This window comes from Microcaecilia unicolor, chromosome 11, assembly GCF_901765095.1.
Source record: "Microcaecilia unicolor chromosome 11, aMicUni1.1, whole genome shotgun sequence".
NCBI classification, from domain to species: Eukaryota; Metazoa; Chordata; class Amphibia; order Gymnophiona; family Siphonopidae; genus Microcaecilia; species Microcaecilia unicolor.
This window is the reverse complement of record NC_044041.1, coordinates 28,507,673-28,526,210: the sequence shown is the minus strand read 5'-3', so window position 1 is coordinate 28,526,210 and position 18,538 is coordinate 28,507,673. Positions and strand designations below refer to the sequence as shown.

The 18,538-nt window shown below is 42.6% G+C and overlaps 1 protein-coding gene across 2 annotated transcripts in view; it reads left to right on the top strand.

The window, feature by feature from the left end:
• Nucleotides 1-18,538, top strand: part of ACACB (acetyl-CoA carboxylase beta) — a 341,366-nt gene that overhangs the window by 194,405 nt on the left and 128,423 nt on the right. The window contains exons 27-32 of one of the 2 annotated variants that reach the window (XM_030220272.1): nt 2,386-2,475; nt 4,414-4,532; nt 6,109-6,132; nt 13,861-13,998; nt 14,852-14,951; nt 15,039-15,146. In XM_030220272.1, coding sequence (XP_030076132.1) covers nt 2,386-2,475; nt 4,414-4,532; nt 6,109-6,132; nt 13,861-13,998; nt 14,852-14,951; nt 15,039-15,146 — 579 coding nt within the window. The remainder of the gene's footprint in view (nt 1-2,385; nt 2,476-4,413; nt 4,533-6,108; nt 6,133-13,860; nt 13,999-14,851; nt 14,952-15,038; nt 15,147-18,538) is intronic. The other variant, XM_030220274.1, reaches the window with a different exon arrangement.

Genomic DNA, 18,538 nt, shown 5'->3' with positions numbered 1-18,538 from the left:
AACTTGCCCCACCCAGGATCTGCACAACTTGGCATGTTCTTCCCCAGACAGTCTGGTCTCTTGAAGACAGGCTATGTCTGCCTTAAGGCGCTTTAAATGAGACAGTATTTTAGTTCTTTTGGTCGGAGATGTGATGCCCCCCACATTCCAGGTGACTATTTTACAGTTAGACATCCCAGCCCATGAAGTGTTAGATAGCCACAACCATTCATTTCGGTGAATCCAGGGGCCCAGCCTCCCCCCGGATCCCATCTAAAGAACATATTCAAGCCCATTGGTAACCTAAAACTGACCCAACGACCAGCCTGTACAACTTCCCCCTGAGAAGCACAACACACACATGTTCCTCTACCCACCCCCAACCCCCACAAATGAACTCCCCACATCCATAGTACAGTAATCCCTTTACACTCATCCCCATAGCCCCCCCTCCAGCCAGCCCCCCCGCCCAGCCACATCCTTCCCATTCCCCCTCCCCCCTCCTCCCACCCTCCCTCCGCCCCCCCAAACCCCCATGACTACCACCCATAACTGGAATGAGACACTCATCCAGAAGAGTCACAAAATGCTGAAGTCCCCACCCCATCCCCCGCCATACTAGATCCTTCAGATCCCCGTTCGCTCAAGAACTGTTCATAGTTCATGTAGTGTGAGCTCCCATTAGTTGCAAATACTTATCGTTCGTGCACATTACTGCCAAAATTGTCAAGGCACTCCCAGTTCATCTCTTGATTGCATCCTCCGGTGCAGCCACCTTCCCAGTACAATTGAGAAACTCCGTTGCTCCCTGCACCGAATCAAATGAGGACCATGTGCCTTCATGCAGCACCTTTAATGTGGCAGGGTAAAGCAGCATAAATCTGATTTTCTTTTCCACCAGAGAGGTGCAGAGAGGGTGGAAGCAGCGTCTCCTCTCCTGCACCCCCGCCGAGTAGTCCTGAAAAATACGGATCTGCGCACCATCATACCTCAGTGTGTCTCTTTTTGCTCTGTATCCAAGCAATATCTCTTCTTTGTGGGAGTAGTTGTGAATCTTAATAATCACAACGCGTGGCTTTGTACTCTCCAGCTTCAGTCGGCCCAGTCTGTGCGCTCTCTCAATGCACAGTGGACCGTAACTATCTGACAGGGCAAACTCTTTAATGAGCCACTGCTCTAACAGAAAACTTAAGTTCTTCTCTGGTAGCTTTTCTGGCAAACCCACAATTCTTAAATTACTCCTGCGAGCTCGGTTCTCTAGATCCTCTATCTTGTCTTGCTGTGTCTGCAGTTTCTCTTTCAAGTGGACGAGTTCCGGCGCCACGCGGGTCCAGGTGTCTTCCATGTCAGAGACTCTCCGCTCCACCTCTGTCAGCCGCTTGTTAGATTCTAGCAGCATGGTATCCAGCTTTTCAAATCGCCCATTCAGCTCTGTAAATCTCGGCTCCAGCGCTGCTCCCATTGCAGCTGTAATCTGCTCCATTTGTTTAGCCGAGAATTCATCTCCCGCACACGCGGCGCCGCTCGCCATCTTGGATTCTCCTCCCGCCAACGCCACCTTCTCCCTCTCCGCTTTCACAGTCTTTTTTTGAGCTCCCTGCAGGCATCGATATCATGTATTTGTCCATACGCTGTTCCCACAGCGCATCGGAAGAAAAAATCCTTCGCTACAGGCAGCAATCAGTCACAAATGGCAGTAAACGGAGCGGGGACCTCGGAGCGAAGCAGCGCTACACCCTTCACTCGCAACGCATCCTTTACTTTAATATTAAACTTGAATGCGCTGCTGCCAGCAATATAATAGAAATTCATTTGCCCAAGTGAAATCTCCAGGTATTGGTCTCTTAGTTTGAAAGGACATCTATTTATTTATAAAAATGTGTAGTCTTCAATGGCATCACAAAATGCCAATCAAGATGGTGTATAATCATAAAATATCAAAAGCGCCATAACATCAAGGAAACAGCAGCCCTTTCACTGCTTTACTGAATTGCAAGCCAGACTCCTTCCCCCTAAGTATATCAGGCAATTTATACAACTCCCAACACAGCCCTTATCCAAATTCCTCCTTTTTCCATACTTCCTTTCTCATAACAGCTGCATTAGGAAGCACCATAAGACCTCTAGAAGAGGACCGAAGAGGATACAAAGGCACATACTGCACTAATCGAGATGCCTGCAACCATGGCCGATCACCGTTCACATGCTTAAATGCCCAATAGCTACTCACACTGAAGCAAAAGGCTCCTTTAAATAGTGCAAAATGTACACACATTTTATCAGTAAAGCTTTAAATGAGAACTGATCCAAAACCAGCCTTGTATGAATCTTCTGCAGTGTTTTGTGCATAGGATGTTTTCTGTACTCATACAGCTACCTTTCCTTCTAATGTTTTTCTTTGAACAGAAGCTCATCATATCAGAAACCTCCATCTTTGATGTTCTACCCACTTTCTTCTATCACAGTAACCAGGTGGTGCGCAGAGCGGCTCTGGAGGTAAGGAGTTTGGAGAACACCTATATGGTTTACATTCACAATATACAGTAGTGTCAGGGCTATGCACAATAACTGGCATTTTGCCATTGACATTTCTGAGACAGCCGCCCCCTCACCCAACACTGGAAATCTTGTGTTAATGCAATTACCCCCAAGCCTGGACACCTCTGTGCTCCCCCTCACCCCCAGAAACTTCTTTGCCTGGAGGCACAGATACTTGCTCAAAATCACAGAGAAAAGTCTAAATGATGTCCCAGTCCAACCTTTCTACTGTTAGGCTGAGCTGCTGAGCAACAGTTCTGGCTAAGCAAGATAGAATAAGACCCATTCCAAACTGTGCCAGTTGAAAATCTTATAAACTGCTGTATTGCATCAATGATTCCCGAAAACATGGTGTACAAAAATACTGCAGATGCAATATGATCAATGTAATTATTTTTTAAAGTAGTGATTTGTAATAGCCTACAATACCCAATAAAATGGTTAGTGCCCAAAAGAGGCTGCTGAACACAGAATATAGTGTGTTGGTTTTTAAAAATGTTTATTTATAGCTCACTTTATTTGAGGTGTGTAACAAACCAACATAATCTGAAATACAGAATACAAACTCACCAAAATACAATAAAAAAAAACCCAAAAAACTAATACAGCACAAAAAAGAGCAGTCCAGATTTCGTAAAGCATTACAACTCAGTTTATTGACGCAACAAAAAAATGCTTCAGTATTAGCTTGAACAATGCAATATTCTGCTTGGACTTCAGCTCCAGGGGTAATTTATTCCATTCCAAAAGTCCAGCCATAGATAAAACGTAAGTGGTAAAAGTATGGCCGGTTATCCTGCTTGCCACATTCTACAGCCTTCCTCATCTCGGCAGCCTGATATTCAGCGGCACGTATCTGATTAGCAGGTGATGTTACCTGGATAAGTGTCACTGACCAGGGCCATACCCAGATTTTAAGTGGTATTATCTGGATAATATTACTGAAAACCACTACCACCCTGGTGCTATCTGGATAACATCAGGGCAGTCTGGAGGCGATGCCAGAAGAGAGATGGTGCTGGGAGTTACCCGATACCATTATCTGAATAATTTAGGATAGCAAAAAATCTGTCCTACGTTATCCAGATGGTTATCAGAGTAGAGGTCAACCAAATTTTGGATTCGGCACCAAAACTGACCTGACATACGGGTTCAGGTTTCTGCTGAAAATGCCACATCATTTTCGGCAGAAAGCAATGCTCTCTGTGGCCTCTGGGGGCAGGAACGAATCCACTCGTTCCTGCCTGGTGCTGCTTCTGAATCAGAATGACTGTTGATACTTTCCTTGGCAGCATTTTGGTTTAGCAGTAGCAACAGGCAGGAACGACTGGGCTTTGTCCGTGCTCCCAAAGAGGCCATTAGACCACCAGGGCTTGTTAAGGTACACCCGGGGGAAGGCGGTGGCAGCCGAGAGACCTGGAGGGTCCCATTTTTCTGTGGCGGGTGGGTGACTGTTTGGCTCAGGCCGGGATAGAGGCAGGCATGGTGCTTTCAGTTTCAGCTTCAGTTCTGGCCGAAACAAGAGTGGTGCTGACCTCTATATCAGAGTAATGGTGCTGAATATTGCTGCTGTTTCGGTAGCTCCTGGTGCTACCTGTTATACCCGCATATCCAGCGTTGACAAATACCGTGTCGCTGAATATCCTGTTACAACTTAAGTATTGTGTCTAGTGTTTAAAACACAGTTTGACTGAATATCCAAAATGTTTCTTGATCGAGCTTCCTAGTAAACTCGCAATGTCATCCTGCTGTCAGTAATTGATGCTTTGGTTTTAACGTGTGAGAATGTGGCCTGTGAGCTGAGGACTCAGCCAGTTTGTAACCCTCTAGGCCTGAAGGAAAAAATGTCAACCTATGCTGTTTGAGACCTGTTGTAACTCTTTTGCCTCCTTTTAGGTTTATGTGAGGAGAGGGTATATTGCATATGATTTAAACAGTTTACAGCACACTCAGCTGCAAGACAGCACTTGCGTGGTGGAGTTCCAGTTCATGCTGCCCTCTTCTCACCCCAACAGGTATTCACTACTGGGAAGCATTAAATAACTACAGCAATCTTCTGGGTTTTGTTTCTGAGGGCAGTTCTGTAAAGGGGCACATATGCAGAATTTGGAAAGTATTGCATTATTCTTAGTTTACTACTATTTTTCTTCTCTGGTTATATAGCCATTTTGTTTATGCTACTGATTTGACCTGCCCTGCATCTCCTTTATGTTTTGGGATTGGGGGGGGGGGGGCTGCTTTGGTGTTAGAATGTATAGTTTTGGAGGTGTATTAAAAATGGGGGGGAAAGCCTTTCTATTTAGAGGTTTGGAGAGCCTTCTCCTGGTTTTCTTGTTCATTGTCTCTTTATTAATACTTGGGAGCGGAAGTTGGTAACTTTATGCCTGTATTATGCAAAAGTGTTTTATTTTTATGATACTGTCGCTGTTGAACTGTGCTTGTTTGGTTCTGGCATATTGTTTAATAAAGACCTGTATAAAGTATTTAAAAAATGTGTGTATGTGGAGGGGGGTACCTGTATAGAGCCTATGCTGTAAAAGTAGGCACCCACTTTAAATTTTCATAGAATACTAGCCTAACTGGGTATATATGTACATATGTACTTAGTTGTAAGCACTCATACCAGCCAATAGTTGGTGTAAATGCACTTAGTAGCCTAACTGGGTATATATGTACATATGTACTTAGTTGTAAGCACTCATACCAGCCAATAGTTTGTGTAAGTGCACTTAGATTTGGGAAATACGCATATAACTTGAGTAGCCCTGGGATAAAACGTATTATAATTCCGGTCCTTGAAGTCCACAGGCAGACCAGGTTTTCAGGATATCCCCAATGAATATGCATGAGATTTACATGCACTGCCTCCTTGGTATGCAAATCTTTCTCGTGCTTATTTATTATAGATATCCAGAAAACATGGCCTGACTGTGAACCTTGAGGACCAGAATTGAGTAGCCCTGCTGCATCTGAATCTTCCCATATAAACACTGTAGAAGATGTGTGTATTTACAGAGTAGTGCGTTCTTTTATTTGTGTCCATATATGTGCATGTATTCTAGTCGCTCACATATGTGCTGTGTAAATGTTAGCTTTTTGGCTTTGTGTGTGGATCTTTTCATGTGTGTGCTTTTGAAGAAGATACTTTTGCTAGCTTGTAATTGCAGTCTTAATAAGGTCCAAATAAAATAGAAATGACTTTGATTCTAAAAAGTAGTTTTTACAAATCTGGGACAGACATTGCCTTGTTAATATTCTTTAACTTTGGCATCTGTTCTGCAGAAGTTGGAGAAGATACAAAGAAATTTGTATGCAGGGGTAAATCTGTACGTCACAGAGGCTGTTAATCCACTTTGCCAGCTAAGAAAGTCTTTAATTTTGCAGTAGCAGAAAATATACCTTTTGGTCATATACCTCCGTATGTTGTTTGTGTAGCTTAGCAATTTTGCAAAGTAGATGTCTGAGATTTTAAGAGAACTTTCCAAAAAAAAAAAAATCAGCGTTTCCAGATTGAAAAGTTGTCAATTTGGTTGACTGTAATTTCTATGTAATACATTCTCACTGTCCTGTTGTCTAATAATTTGTTTTCAGAAGGAGCAGCCTTACCCTGAGCAGGTAGCGTGGTGTGTTTTTGTATCTGAAGCATGAGAGCCAGTTTTCATGATTAATTCTTTGCTTCTTATTTTTTTTACTTGGATCCAAATGCAAGCTCTGAGCCATATTCTGAAGCTAATCTTTTTTTGGCCTTTTGAATGAGATTAAGAGCCTATGCAGTATGTGGGGAAAGCAGGTGGTTAATTCTTTTGCCCACCCATTCCCACCATGGACTTGATGCATGACCAGTGCCAAAGCAGGAAGATTTCGGGGCATATTTATGAATGTGTGCTACTGGTAAGAAGTGCTGTCCTACACACATCCCATTTTTTGGAGTGAGACTTAGTTATTAATAACTGGGGTTGACAATAGAATACATCATAATGGTAGCCTATGTTGATAACTTGTTCCCTTTATACCTTGTTAAAAATGTGCATATATTCATAAATTTGCATCTGTTCATTGCGAGGTTATCACATTTATGTTCTAATTGGCTGTTGGCTTCTGTGATGCCTATTACGTGTTAACTCTTGCTTTGAGTGGAGGAGTGGCCTAATGGTTAGTGCAGGGGGCTTTGATCCCAGCATCCTGGGTTCAATTCCCACTGCAGCTCCTTGTGATCCTGGGAAAGTCACCTAACCCTCCATTGCCTTGGGTAGAAAACCCAAGATTGCGAGACCTCTAGGGACAGAGAATCTGCTTATAATGTTTCCTCCTCCTTCAACAAATTGATGGTTAAGTGGATTATAAGTGCCAGTTTTAAATTAAAAGGTGGCAGCTATCTCTGGAGCTTACATATTTGGTGCTCTAGAGACAGAGACGTATCTGCTTATAATGTGCAGTTGGCTTCCTCCTTGAACTTGAATAGTGGCATCTATCTCTGGAACGTATATATTTGATGCTTTCTGTAGCTGCTGATAGACTATCTTGTAATACAAGTAGAGTAAATTCCCTCCATAGCACCAAAGTCTGGAAATCTAAGTTGCTGAGCAATTGAAACTTTGTGGTTAAGTAGCTGTGAATTACATTAACTGGTTGTCGTTTTTTTTTTTTTATAAGGTTGTTTATTATTGCAGAAAACCACAGATAGACTAGGTGAATAATGACCCTAGGAAGCAAAATTAACAACTCAGTATTTTGTTACTAGACTGCTAAAGTAGTTTTTTGTCAACTCAGCCAGTTTTACATTTTGCATCTATAAATTTTAATTTGATGATGTTAATTTGGATTGAGGGCTGCTTTCCTTGAAGCATAAGCTTCCCCTGTCCTGATCAACAGCTAAAGTTGCACTGAGTTTTAGTTACCATAACTGCACCCCCCCACCCAAAAAAAACAACAACAAACTTCTTTTTTGGCCTCCCTTGCCTCAAACACTTAGACTTTTATATTGTACCTCGACACTTTCTCTTGTGCTTACAAACTTTGTAACCGTTCAATTTGACCCTTCTTTCCAGCAGTTAAGGATAATAGAACTCCAGGTTGTGATCACTTTGCTTTTTGGTAGATTCAGGTACCAAATATACCAGTGATCTTTTCTATTTTTCAAGCAGAGGCCACACTGGCACAAAGTTTGGTGTGAGAGCCAGAATTGTTGCCAGACAATGGTGTCCAGTGCTTCAGGCCGGCCCCACGCAGTGAAGCAAAAGTGAGGTCCCCCTGCAAAAATGCATCCATTCTGGCTTTTGAAGCACTACCATCTCAACATAAGTAACTAAAATGAAGTTCAATTCCCCAGACTTTCTCGTCTGAGCTCATCTCCTCTCCCCCAACATACTATTCCTCCCCCCCCCCCCCCCCCCCAAAATTTTTTTTTTTTTTTCCCAAATACAATCTCCCAACCACTACTACTACTACTTAACATTTCTAGAGCGCTACTAGGGTTACGCAGCGCTGTACAATTTAACAAAGAGAGACAGTCCCTGCTCAAAGAGCTTACAATCTAATAGACAAGTGAACGGTCGGTCCGATAGGGGCAGTCAAATTGGGGCAGTCTGGATTCACTGAACGGTAAGGGTTAGGTGCCGAACGCAGCATTGAAGAGGTGGGCTTTAAGCAAAGACTTGAAGACGGGCAGGGAGGGGGCTTGGCGTAAGGGTTCAGGAAGGTTGTTCCAAGCATAGGGTGAGGCGAGGCAGAATGAGCGGAGCCTGGAGTTGGCGGTGGTGGAGAAGGGCACTGAGAGGAGGGATTTATCCTGTGAACGGAGGTTACGGGCGGGAACGTAAGGGGAGATGAGGGTAGAGAGGTAGTGAGGGGCAGCAGACTGAGTGCATTTGTAGGTAAGAAGGAGAAGCTTGAATTGAATGCGGTATCTGATCGGAAGCCAGTGAAGTGACCTGAGGAGAGGGGTGATATGAGTATATCGGTTCTGGCGGAATATGAGACGTGCAGCAGAGTTCTGAACAGACTGAAGGGGGGATAGATGGCTAAGTGGGAGGCCGGTGAGGAGTAAGTTGCAGTAGTCCAGGCGAGAGGTAATGAGAGCGTGGACGAGAGTTCGGGTGGTGTGTTCAGAGAGGAAAGGGCGAATTTTGCTGATGTTAAAGAGGAAGAAGCGACAGGTCTTGGCTATCTGCTGGATATGCGCAGAGAAGGAGAGAGAGGAGTCAAAGATGACTCCGAGGTTGCGGGCAGATGAGACGGGGAGGATGAGGGTGTTATCAACTGAGATAGAAAGTGGAGGAAGAGGAGAAGTGGGTTTTGGTGGAAAGACGATAAGCTCGGTCTTGGACATGTTCAGTTTCAGGTGGCGGTTGGACATCCAGGCAGCAATGTCGGATAAGCAGGCCGATACCTTTGCCTGGGTCTCCGCGGTGATGTCTGGTGTGGAGATATACAGTTGGGTGTCATCAGCATAGAGATGATATTGGAAACCATGAGATGAGATCAGGGAGCCCAGGGAAGAGGTGTAGATTGTCTTAGTTTGTCTCAGCCAGTCTTAACTCCCACGTCCTGTCTTCTTTCTTCTTCAAGCCTGATCTCCACCCACTTTAATGTTCTTTCATCTTCTGTGGAGTCTTGCTGCTGGTGCCTCTTTTGAGACAGCTACTCTGTTTTCTTTCAGCATCATGTTGCTCTAGGTGAGTTTGAACCATGCTTCATGGTTCACAACGTCTCCTGAGAATAATATGGGCATTTGGATGCTATATGCCTCAAATTCACTGAGAAATCCACTTAACAGGTAAAGATCCACTGCTGGACTCATGAAACATTATATAAACTCCCAGCACTAGTCACATATAATTTATTTTATCACAGTGGCAAATTATATACATATATTCCTGAAAGTAGGGGACAGGCATGTGAGATCTCTTAGGCGAAGGAGGAGTTAGCAGTTACTGAGGGTGGGCCATTTGGCCCTTATCTGCCATCATGTTCCTCTGTTTCTAACTCACTGTGGATGGTTTATAGGAGGTCATAGTAACATAGTAAATGACGGCAGAAAAAGACCTGCGTGGTCCATCCAGTCTGCCCTACAAGATAAACTCATATGTGCTACTTTTTGTGTATACCTTACCTTGATTTGTACCTGTCCTTTTCAGGGCACAGACCGTGTAAGTCTGCCCAGCACTATAGTAACATAGTAAATGACGGCAGAAAAAGACCTGCTTGGTCCATCCAGTTTGCCCAACAAGTCAAACTCATATGTGCTACTTTTTGTGTATACCCTACTTTGATTTGTACCTGTCCTCTTCAGGGCACAGACCGTATAAGTCTGCCCAGCACTATCCCCGCCTCCCAACCACCAGCCCCACCTCCCACCACTGGCTCTGGCACAGACCGTATAAGTCTGCCCAGTACTATCCTCGCCTCCCACCACCGGCTGGCTCTGCCACCCAATCTCGGCTAAGCTCCTTAGGATCCATTCCTTCTGAACAGGATTCCTTTATGTTTATCCCACGTGTGTTTGAATTCTATTACTGTTTTCATTTCCACCACCTCCCGCGGGTGGGCATTCCAAGCATCCACTACTCTCTCCGTGAAAAAATACTTCCTGACATTTTTCTTGAGTCTGCCCCCCTTCAATCTCATTTCATGTCCTCTCGTTCTACTGCCTTCGCACCTCCGGAAAAGGTTCGTTTGCGGATTAATACTTTTCAAATATTTGAACGTCTGTATCATATCACCCCTGTTTCTCCTTTCTTCCAGAGTATACATGTTCAGGTCATCAAGTCTCTCCTCATACGTCTTGTAACGCAAATCCTTTACCATTCTCGTAGCTTTTCTATCCCCGCCTCCCAACCACCAGCCCCGCCTCCCACCACCGGCTCTGGCACAGACCGTATAAGTCTGCCCAGCACTATCCCCGCCACCGGCTCTGCCACCCAATCTCGGCTAAGCTCCTTAGGATCCATTCTTTCTGAACAGGATTCCTTTATGTTTATCCCATGTGTGTTTCAATTCTGTTACCGTTTTCATTTGCACCATCTCCCGCGGGAGGGCATTCCAAGCATCCACTACTCTCTCCGTGAAAAAATACTTCATGACATTTCTCTTGAGTCTGCCCCTCTTCAATCTCATTTCATGTCCTCTCGTTCTACCGCCTTCGCACCTCCGGAAAAGGTTCATTTGCAGATTAATACCTTTCAAATATTTGAACGTCTGTATCATATCACCCCTGTTTCTCCTTTCTTCCAGAGTATACATGTTCAGGTCATCAAGTCTCTGCTCATACGTCTTGTAACGCAAATCCCTTACCATTCTCGTAGCTTTTCTTTGCACCGCTTCAATTCTTTTTACATCCTTCGCAAGGTACGGCCTCCAAAACTGAACACAATACTCTAGGTGGGGCTTCACCAACGACTTATACAGGGGCATCAACACCTCCTTTCTTCTGCTGGTCACACCTCTCTCTATACAGCCTAACAACCTTCTAGCTATGGCCACCGCCTTGTCACACTGTTTCGTCGCCTTCAGATCCCTCTCCCCATCCGTACCTATCAGATTCTCCCCGCCTAACACATACGTCTCCCGAGGATTTCTATTCCCTAAGTGCATCACTTTGCATTTCTTCACAAAGGTCGATATCAAGAATGAGGAGTGTTTTTTTTTTTTTTTTCATAAGTTTTTATTATTTTCCAAAATAACCAATGCATATGGATTTACAGTAAAGAATGACAACAAAGTGCTTCAATACAGATAACCAGAATTCAGCAAATACAATTTCCCATCTACCCCATACCTCCCAAAATCAAGCCCAATGCAGGGTCCTACCTTAAAAACTATAACATCTATGTTGATCCATCGTGCCATGTTGTATAAACATCCCAAATTTTGTGATATTGCAGGGCATGGCCATACCTCTTAGCCTAGGTGGGACATTAAATAACAGTGGCCAACCTTTTTAAAAACATTCTTCAAGGGCTGAATTGTAGATTCTTTCCAATGTTTTGCCAAAGAATCAGGGCAGCCGTATAAATGTGAATCAAAAGCTGTTGAAGTTCTTTTTTGACTCCTACTGTCTGGTAATTCAGTTGACAGCTAGCAGCCTGGAGAATCTGTAGCCTCAAAAATCTGTACCTTAGGACAGGTCACCATATATGATAAAAAAAATGCCCACTTCCCCACATTGTTGCCAAAACTGGGCTGACCCTGTTTTAGATATCTGCAATAATTTTTGAGGAGTATAGTACCATTGATAGACTGTTGTCCACTGTTGAGTTTCACAGTGGAGATTTAAGGCTGATTCCCCTTGCCACTTTAGAGGATATGGGTCAGTCTCTATGCAATAACGCTTTATATATCCTAGAAATCCCTCCCTGTTCTGTGCCTGAACATGTTTCACACTCCAGTTCTGTTTTTGCAAGGCTCAACTCACTTTTGGCTCTACGAGAGATAAAATCCTTCAATTGGCTATATTGAAAAACATCTCTTATCAAGTAGCCCACATTCATCTGAGAGAGAAATTCTTCCTCTTCCCACAAGTGTCCCAACGTAGATAAGCAATATCATATCCTCCAGGTGTAAACCTAGAGGTGTGTAAAATAGGTTTATGTAGATGATACTGTTGATCAGGAAACATGAGTATCTTCTTGAGTAGGTCAAATGATAGAATGAACTCAAGACACAAAGTGTGAGAAAAAAAATCTTATTTGGAAGGGGAGCACAGCTGTATTTAGTTGTGTGTGCCACCAAAGGTGCAAGAGTTTTCGTCATAGCCTCTGCTTCCTCTCAGCAACATTGTCTCCTTGTTTTGCTTCCCCAGTTCTAAGAACAAAGCAGGATATAAACATTAAATCATGGAATCTTGCTACTCTTTAGGTTTCTGCCAGGTACTTCTGCCCTGGATTGACGCCTGTTGGAAATAGGATACCAGGCTAGATGGAGTATTGGTTTGACCCACTATGGCTGTTCTTATGATCTAGCATGGAATCTTACGATATGTAAGCGATGTGCTGAGGAAAAAGGTTAAGGATAATTTAGCAGTGGATCAGAAAATACTTTGTCTATAAGTGACCCTCTGTCCTGCCTTTCTGGGGTTGGGAATACAAGAGAGTTCTTCCCATGTTGTCCGTGGAGGTGTATAGAATTGACACCACTTAAGTGTAGTTGGTGACAAAATAAGAGAGAGGAGTATCCTCATGGTTTTCTAACCCACTAGCCTCATAGTGACCTTAACAATAATGAAGATCAACTCCCGGGGGGGTGGGGGGGGGTTACATAATACAAAAGTCAAAGAGAAAAGAAGCAGCCATTGAACCTTCTTGGTGGTGTGTGTGCTGCAGAAATCCATAACCACTTAAAGAACAAATATCTGAAAAATTTTGGCCTGGCCAGACCAGCCTGATGTTATTTTGGTACTTGTGAACTGCTATACGGAAAATCTAGATTTTCTGAGGCCAGAAAATTCTATGGAAGGAATCTTGGCTCTTGCTTAGCAGTGACACCAGGTGACCAGACACAAGGTCCATATTAACCTGATTCTAAAAAGAGGCATGGTTAATGCATATGATTTTAGTAACCCATGCATCTGGATTGAATTAGCATAACTTTGAACCTTGAGAGTAGTAGCATCCAGATTTCAATTCTGACTAATGTCTTGTATTTTAGCATATTTTATGTCGCTGAATACTTAATAAATGAATTGTTTGATTTAATGAAAGAGCCAGTCCTAACACAATGAGCTTAAAGATTTGTCTTTTATGCAGACGTTCTAGTACAAGCTGACACCCTTTTTATTTGTCATTGTGATTACTTTTGTTATCTTGTTAGTATAAAAGAGAGCTATTTTGCAGTTTTGCAATGTTACCAATACTGAATACTGTAAGTTGGGTTAAAGTGTAATGTAAGTATAAATACACAAGGCTAACTATACTTTACCTTCTATTCTTCTCATTTTGAGGAATTTAATGTGTACCAGACAGGTACTATAGCAAGGGAGAGTGAAACAACTTAACTTGCCTTTTCAGTAGGTTGCTACCAGAATGCAAGAGATGAAAAGTTATGTTGACTAGAATCTTGTGCAAAAATCTTGGAAAAAAGGAAGATCCAGTATTTTTGCTTGCATAGCATGCCGTGTCTTGGTTCCTCTTTATAACCAGCAAGTGAAAGCCCCAGAATAATTTGGCTGCTATAGGAGTATAGTGTAGAAACATTGCTTTAAGGGGCAAGATTTCAGTTTTGTCCTTACAACTGCCTTCTTGGTTGTAGCATACTGTAATCGCAGTCTAGAAGCTCTTTTCATAATTGCATTACATGACAGCATGGATAAACCTTGTCTTACCGTGTTGTTCTATTTATTTTATATAGAATGTCTCTACCCATCAGTGCGTTGAGTATAGAGTTAAGTCGCCAGAGCACTGAGCTGTTCATGGACAGTGCCTTCTCCCCACTGTGTCAGAGAATGGGTGCCATGGTTGCATTTGACAAGTTTGAAGACTTCACTAGGTATGGAAAATACTGCTGAGATGTAATGCAACTCCTTGGGATCCTGTGCTTTATGCAGTCGAGCTTGCCAGAGAGAATGGAGCTCTGACAGCTAAATGTAAAATGAACAGGCGCTGTAGGCTGCCTGAGACTGTTCCCTTTGGAACAAATCAGCCGATTAAGTAGAACATTCTCTTTGTCTGTTCCAGGGAGTCACTCCTGCATCTTGTCAAATCTTTGTTTTATTATGTATTCTAATGGTTTATAGTTATTTATATACTCTGAGCAATTAGGTGGGTGTTCAAGCATAGCAGGAGCTTGACCTTCTCAGTACCTCTGTTATCTATTGCATTTCATTTTCCAGTCATACAATGTGTCAGATATTGGTCAACAGATGTTGATTAAAATGGTGGTGTGATCTTTCATCCCTTAGCTGCTGCTTCTAGCCAAAAAAAAAAATAAAAAATCCTAAGAGCTGGGCATGTGAGCTTTACATTCTTTTTTGGTTCAGTTTTTTACTGATAGAAGTACTAAAGATTTCCTTTTCACTGGAGCTGCGTTGGCCGCATCATTAATGACTTACCTTTGGATTGTAAACCGCTTTGACTGCTTGTTGAAAGGCAGTATATAAATACAGCAATATCCATAAAGTATGGGCCTAGTTGCCCTGCCACTTTGAAAGCACTACAGTAGCGGGTCTGTTGTATATCAGGTTTCCTTATCAGTTCATTACTGTGTAGGTACATCCCCGTCTAGTACACCAGTTGAAACAACTTTTGTGACACTGTAAATTGCTGAGCTTTTCATAGTGTTGGTCAAACAAATACATTCTTGCACAGAACCTACCCTAACTAATGCAATATATGTTTGCCAGAAACTTTGATGAAGTGATGCTCTGTTTTGCTGACCCGCCCTCAGACAGCCCACTCTTCAGTGAGGCCAGATCCACGTTCTATGATGAAGAGGACAACAAGGTTGGATATTCCATGTGTGCTTTTTTGATAAGGTGACTTCAGAAAACTTGAAAGCATTGAGGTCTGACCAGAGAACGTTGTTTTCAGAGCATGAGGGACGAACCTATTCACATTCTCAACGTTGCCATCAAGTTAGCTGATCACTTGGAAGATGAGCGGCTGGCAGCAGATTTCAGGGCATTTGCTCAGTCAAAGGTTTGTACTGTAATTTTGTTTATACTCCAGCTTGTAGGGATCATCACTGTCAGAATGATAGAGGTCAATTGTGACCGTCTCTAGGAAAGCATGACTAAAGGTTTCAATAAATACTATTACAGTGAACAATTTGTAATAGAACAGTCCAAACCTCATCCTCTTAGGTGAAAAAAGTTACGGAAGATCAAGCACATGACTGCTTAGTCATTTTTTAAGAAATTGAGCGTTATCCAAATGGATCCGTGACTTTAGTCATGTTTTCCCCAAGGAGGTTGTCACAATTTTCAGGACTCAGAGGTTGATATAATAAAACAGGAGTAAAAACTGCTAAAATGTAGCATGCTTTTTTTTTTTTTTTTTAATGTGCGTAATACAACAAGCAAATAGTATGCAAATACATGATGAGTTAAACATAAAATCACACTAATAAGAAAATGTGCACAGAAGAATGAGTCGAAAGGTACACTGAACTTAGTGAACATTTCCTCAATCAGAAGAGATTATAAAAATGGTAGTAAAGTTTCCTAACTTTGCTAATTTTTTTATTTAAATTTAACGTTTTATTGACAATCAGCAAACATACATCATAGTTCAGCATACCAACCATCCCTCAAACTTAACTCTCCATCTCCTCCCCCTCTTGATATCGCCAAAGTGTTACATAATTCCCTCCTCCTCCTCTCATACAGTGCAACTTGTGAAAGCCTTAACCATCAACAGAGCCTCCAGATTCCTCCTCAGGAGATTTGCTCAACTGCCATACCCTATTTTTATCCGATATCTTATGAAAAGAGTTCAGTTGGCCATCAGTTCTGCCATAAGGTGAAGGTTAATCCAGTTTCTTAAGATAGATGTAGAGGGAAGCAATGTTCTCTTCCAAGCAGCGGCCAAAGCCAAGCAGGCTGCTGTAAACAATTGTATAGCCCAACAATGATATTCTAATTTTATACCAAAAGGTCTGTGGTGCAATAAGCAATGTTCTGCCTGCAGGGGATATGACACCCCAAGTACCTGCTGTGTCAAAAGGTTAATATCCTGCCAATATTTCTGCACAGCAGGACATGTCCACTATATATGGTACATATCTCCTGACATCCCACACTGTCTCCAACATAATCCCGTTCCTGCTTGAAACATATGAAACAATCGTTGTGGGGTATAATACCATCTATATAACATCTTATGACCATTTTCTATTAGTGTGCTACTAATAGAGGATTTAAGTAAATATTTAAAGCCCATCTCCCATTTCTTTACCTCTATTACCTTCCTCCAATTTTTTTTCCCAACGTTGCATATAGGGAGCTGTGGGTGAATAAAAAGTAAAGCCTGATATATTTGTGACACACATCCCTTACCCCCCCCTCCCCCCCCCCAATTGCTCTTTCTAAAAGTGTCTCGGGTAAGTTAAGTTCCTCCTTAGCTTTACGTACTATATAATCACTTATTTGTCTATAATGAAAATTATGGTGTGATGGGATACCGTATTACCCTTGTAAGTCGGTGTATGAATGTAGCACACCCGCCTCCCGTATTTGTCCTAAAGACCATTACCTCCCATTGTTTGTAGACTGTCGCCTCCCATTGTGCTTGAAAGCCCGGGGCATAAGAAATCATAGTATGGAGAAAGTATGATCTAGTAGGGAAGAATTTTTTTTCTAACCATATGCCAAATATGGAGTGGGGCCCTGTACCCCCAAGGGTATTTGCTTCATACAACTCAAAAGTCCAGTCCTTGGCAGCCAAGGTATCGCTCTCAGTGGCACCGGGTTTAGCCATTTTTGCTCCATCCGGACCCACACCCTCTCTGAGTTAGTTACCCATGCTGCCAAAATACAAAGTTGTGAAGCCTGATAATATAACAAAAATGTTTGGTACTGCCATACCTCCTAGGTTTCAAGGATGACTCATTGCCCAAACTTGGACTCTTGGTGGACGTTTGTTCCAGATGTAATGAAAAACCCTTCTTTTAAGCCTTAAAAAAAATTCTGGTATTTGAAGAAGCAAGGCCATAAACAGATATAACAGTTTGGGTAGTAGCATCATTTTAATGCCATTATTCCTTAGCATCCCTGTGGATTGGCCCAGAATGACTGTTGGGTTATGTACGCCTACCAGCAGGTGGCGACTGAGAAGACTGATTTTGAGTCAGCCAATAAGAACCATGCTCAGCCCCTTGGAAACCTCAGTATTCTCAGTCTCCAGCAGGTGGTAGATGTGGTGAGCCCCTTCAGGATACCTATTCTGTTGTTTTTTTGTTTCTTTTGTTCTAATTTCTGCTAGCTCAGGTAGAAGTATCTAATACATTTTACAGGCTTAAAACACACTGTTTCTTCACACCTTACTTTTAAATTCCACTATGGGGACTAAACACATTTATCACCAAATCCAAAATGGAATTGGTATGGATGAGAGGAATAAGGTATTTTTAGTACTCTGGAAATTAATCTAACTTACCTCTCCCTTCAGTCTGAACTCACAGTCCACAATTATTATTATGCACACTTATACCTATACCTTATACTGAGAGTAAGACACAAGGCTCAGATGTTATAAAAGGAAAAGCTGTTTATTGTACCATATTGGCAGCAGATAATTGTAGATGTACTCAGAGACAATGAATTATGCTAACCCAACATGATAGTAAAGGGTCTCAGTGAAGCCAAGATAGCGCACACTCAACCTAATCCTAAAATTAGGATATCTAACAACCCCAAGCACTCATAGGCACTAAGGAGATAACAGTTTAGACCTGATAGATGGTATCGCTCACAAACACTGGATCTGCAAGCATCATAGGCACTGATGGTCGATCAGGATCACCGGTACATGATGATGAGTCAGGATTTGGAATTCAGGCAGTAGGTGGACTTCCTAGCCGGGAAGACTCGGGCAGCAATGCCACAGATCAATGAGCCTTCATTGGGGTGGCAGGGCTTGGAGCCAGCTCATGGCTGTTATTGAGGTTCCAAGAGAACAGCTTGCATGCCAGCTAACTGATAACACCTTCAAAGAAGGGGTCTTTATACCTTTTGTTAGTGCCAGATGGTCTGGAACATGATGACCTGAAGTCCCTGTAGTGACGTTCATGCTGATAACAATATAAATAAAAGTTGTTAATGTCCAAGTTGTTTTGCTTATATCAGACTGGATGGCTCCTTATGCACCTCGAGGCCTTTACACAGTACCAAGTCCCTGCATTAAGTCTGAAAATGGTCAAGTCTGTAAAAGCCAGCAGGCCAGTGCTGAATTGTAGTGCCTTGATTCAGAGTTTTAGCCCTACACCACCACATTTTTTGGAGGGGGGGATGGGGTCACTAGAACTGCACAAAATACTCAATGTAGCCACACTGTGGATTGATAGAGGCATCATGATTTTCTTTTAGAGGTAG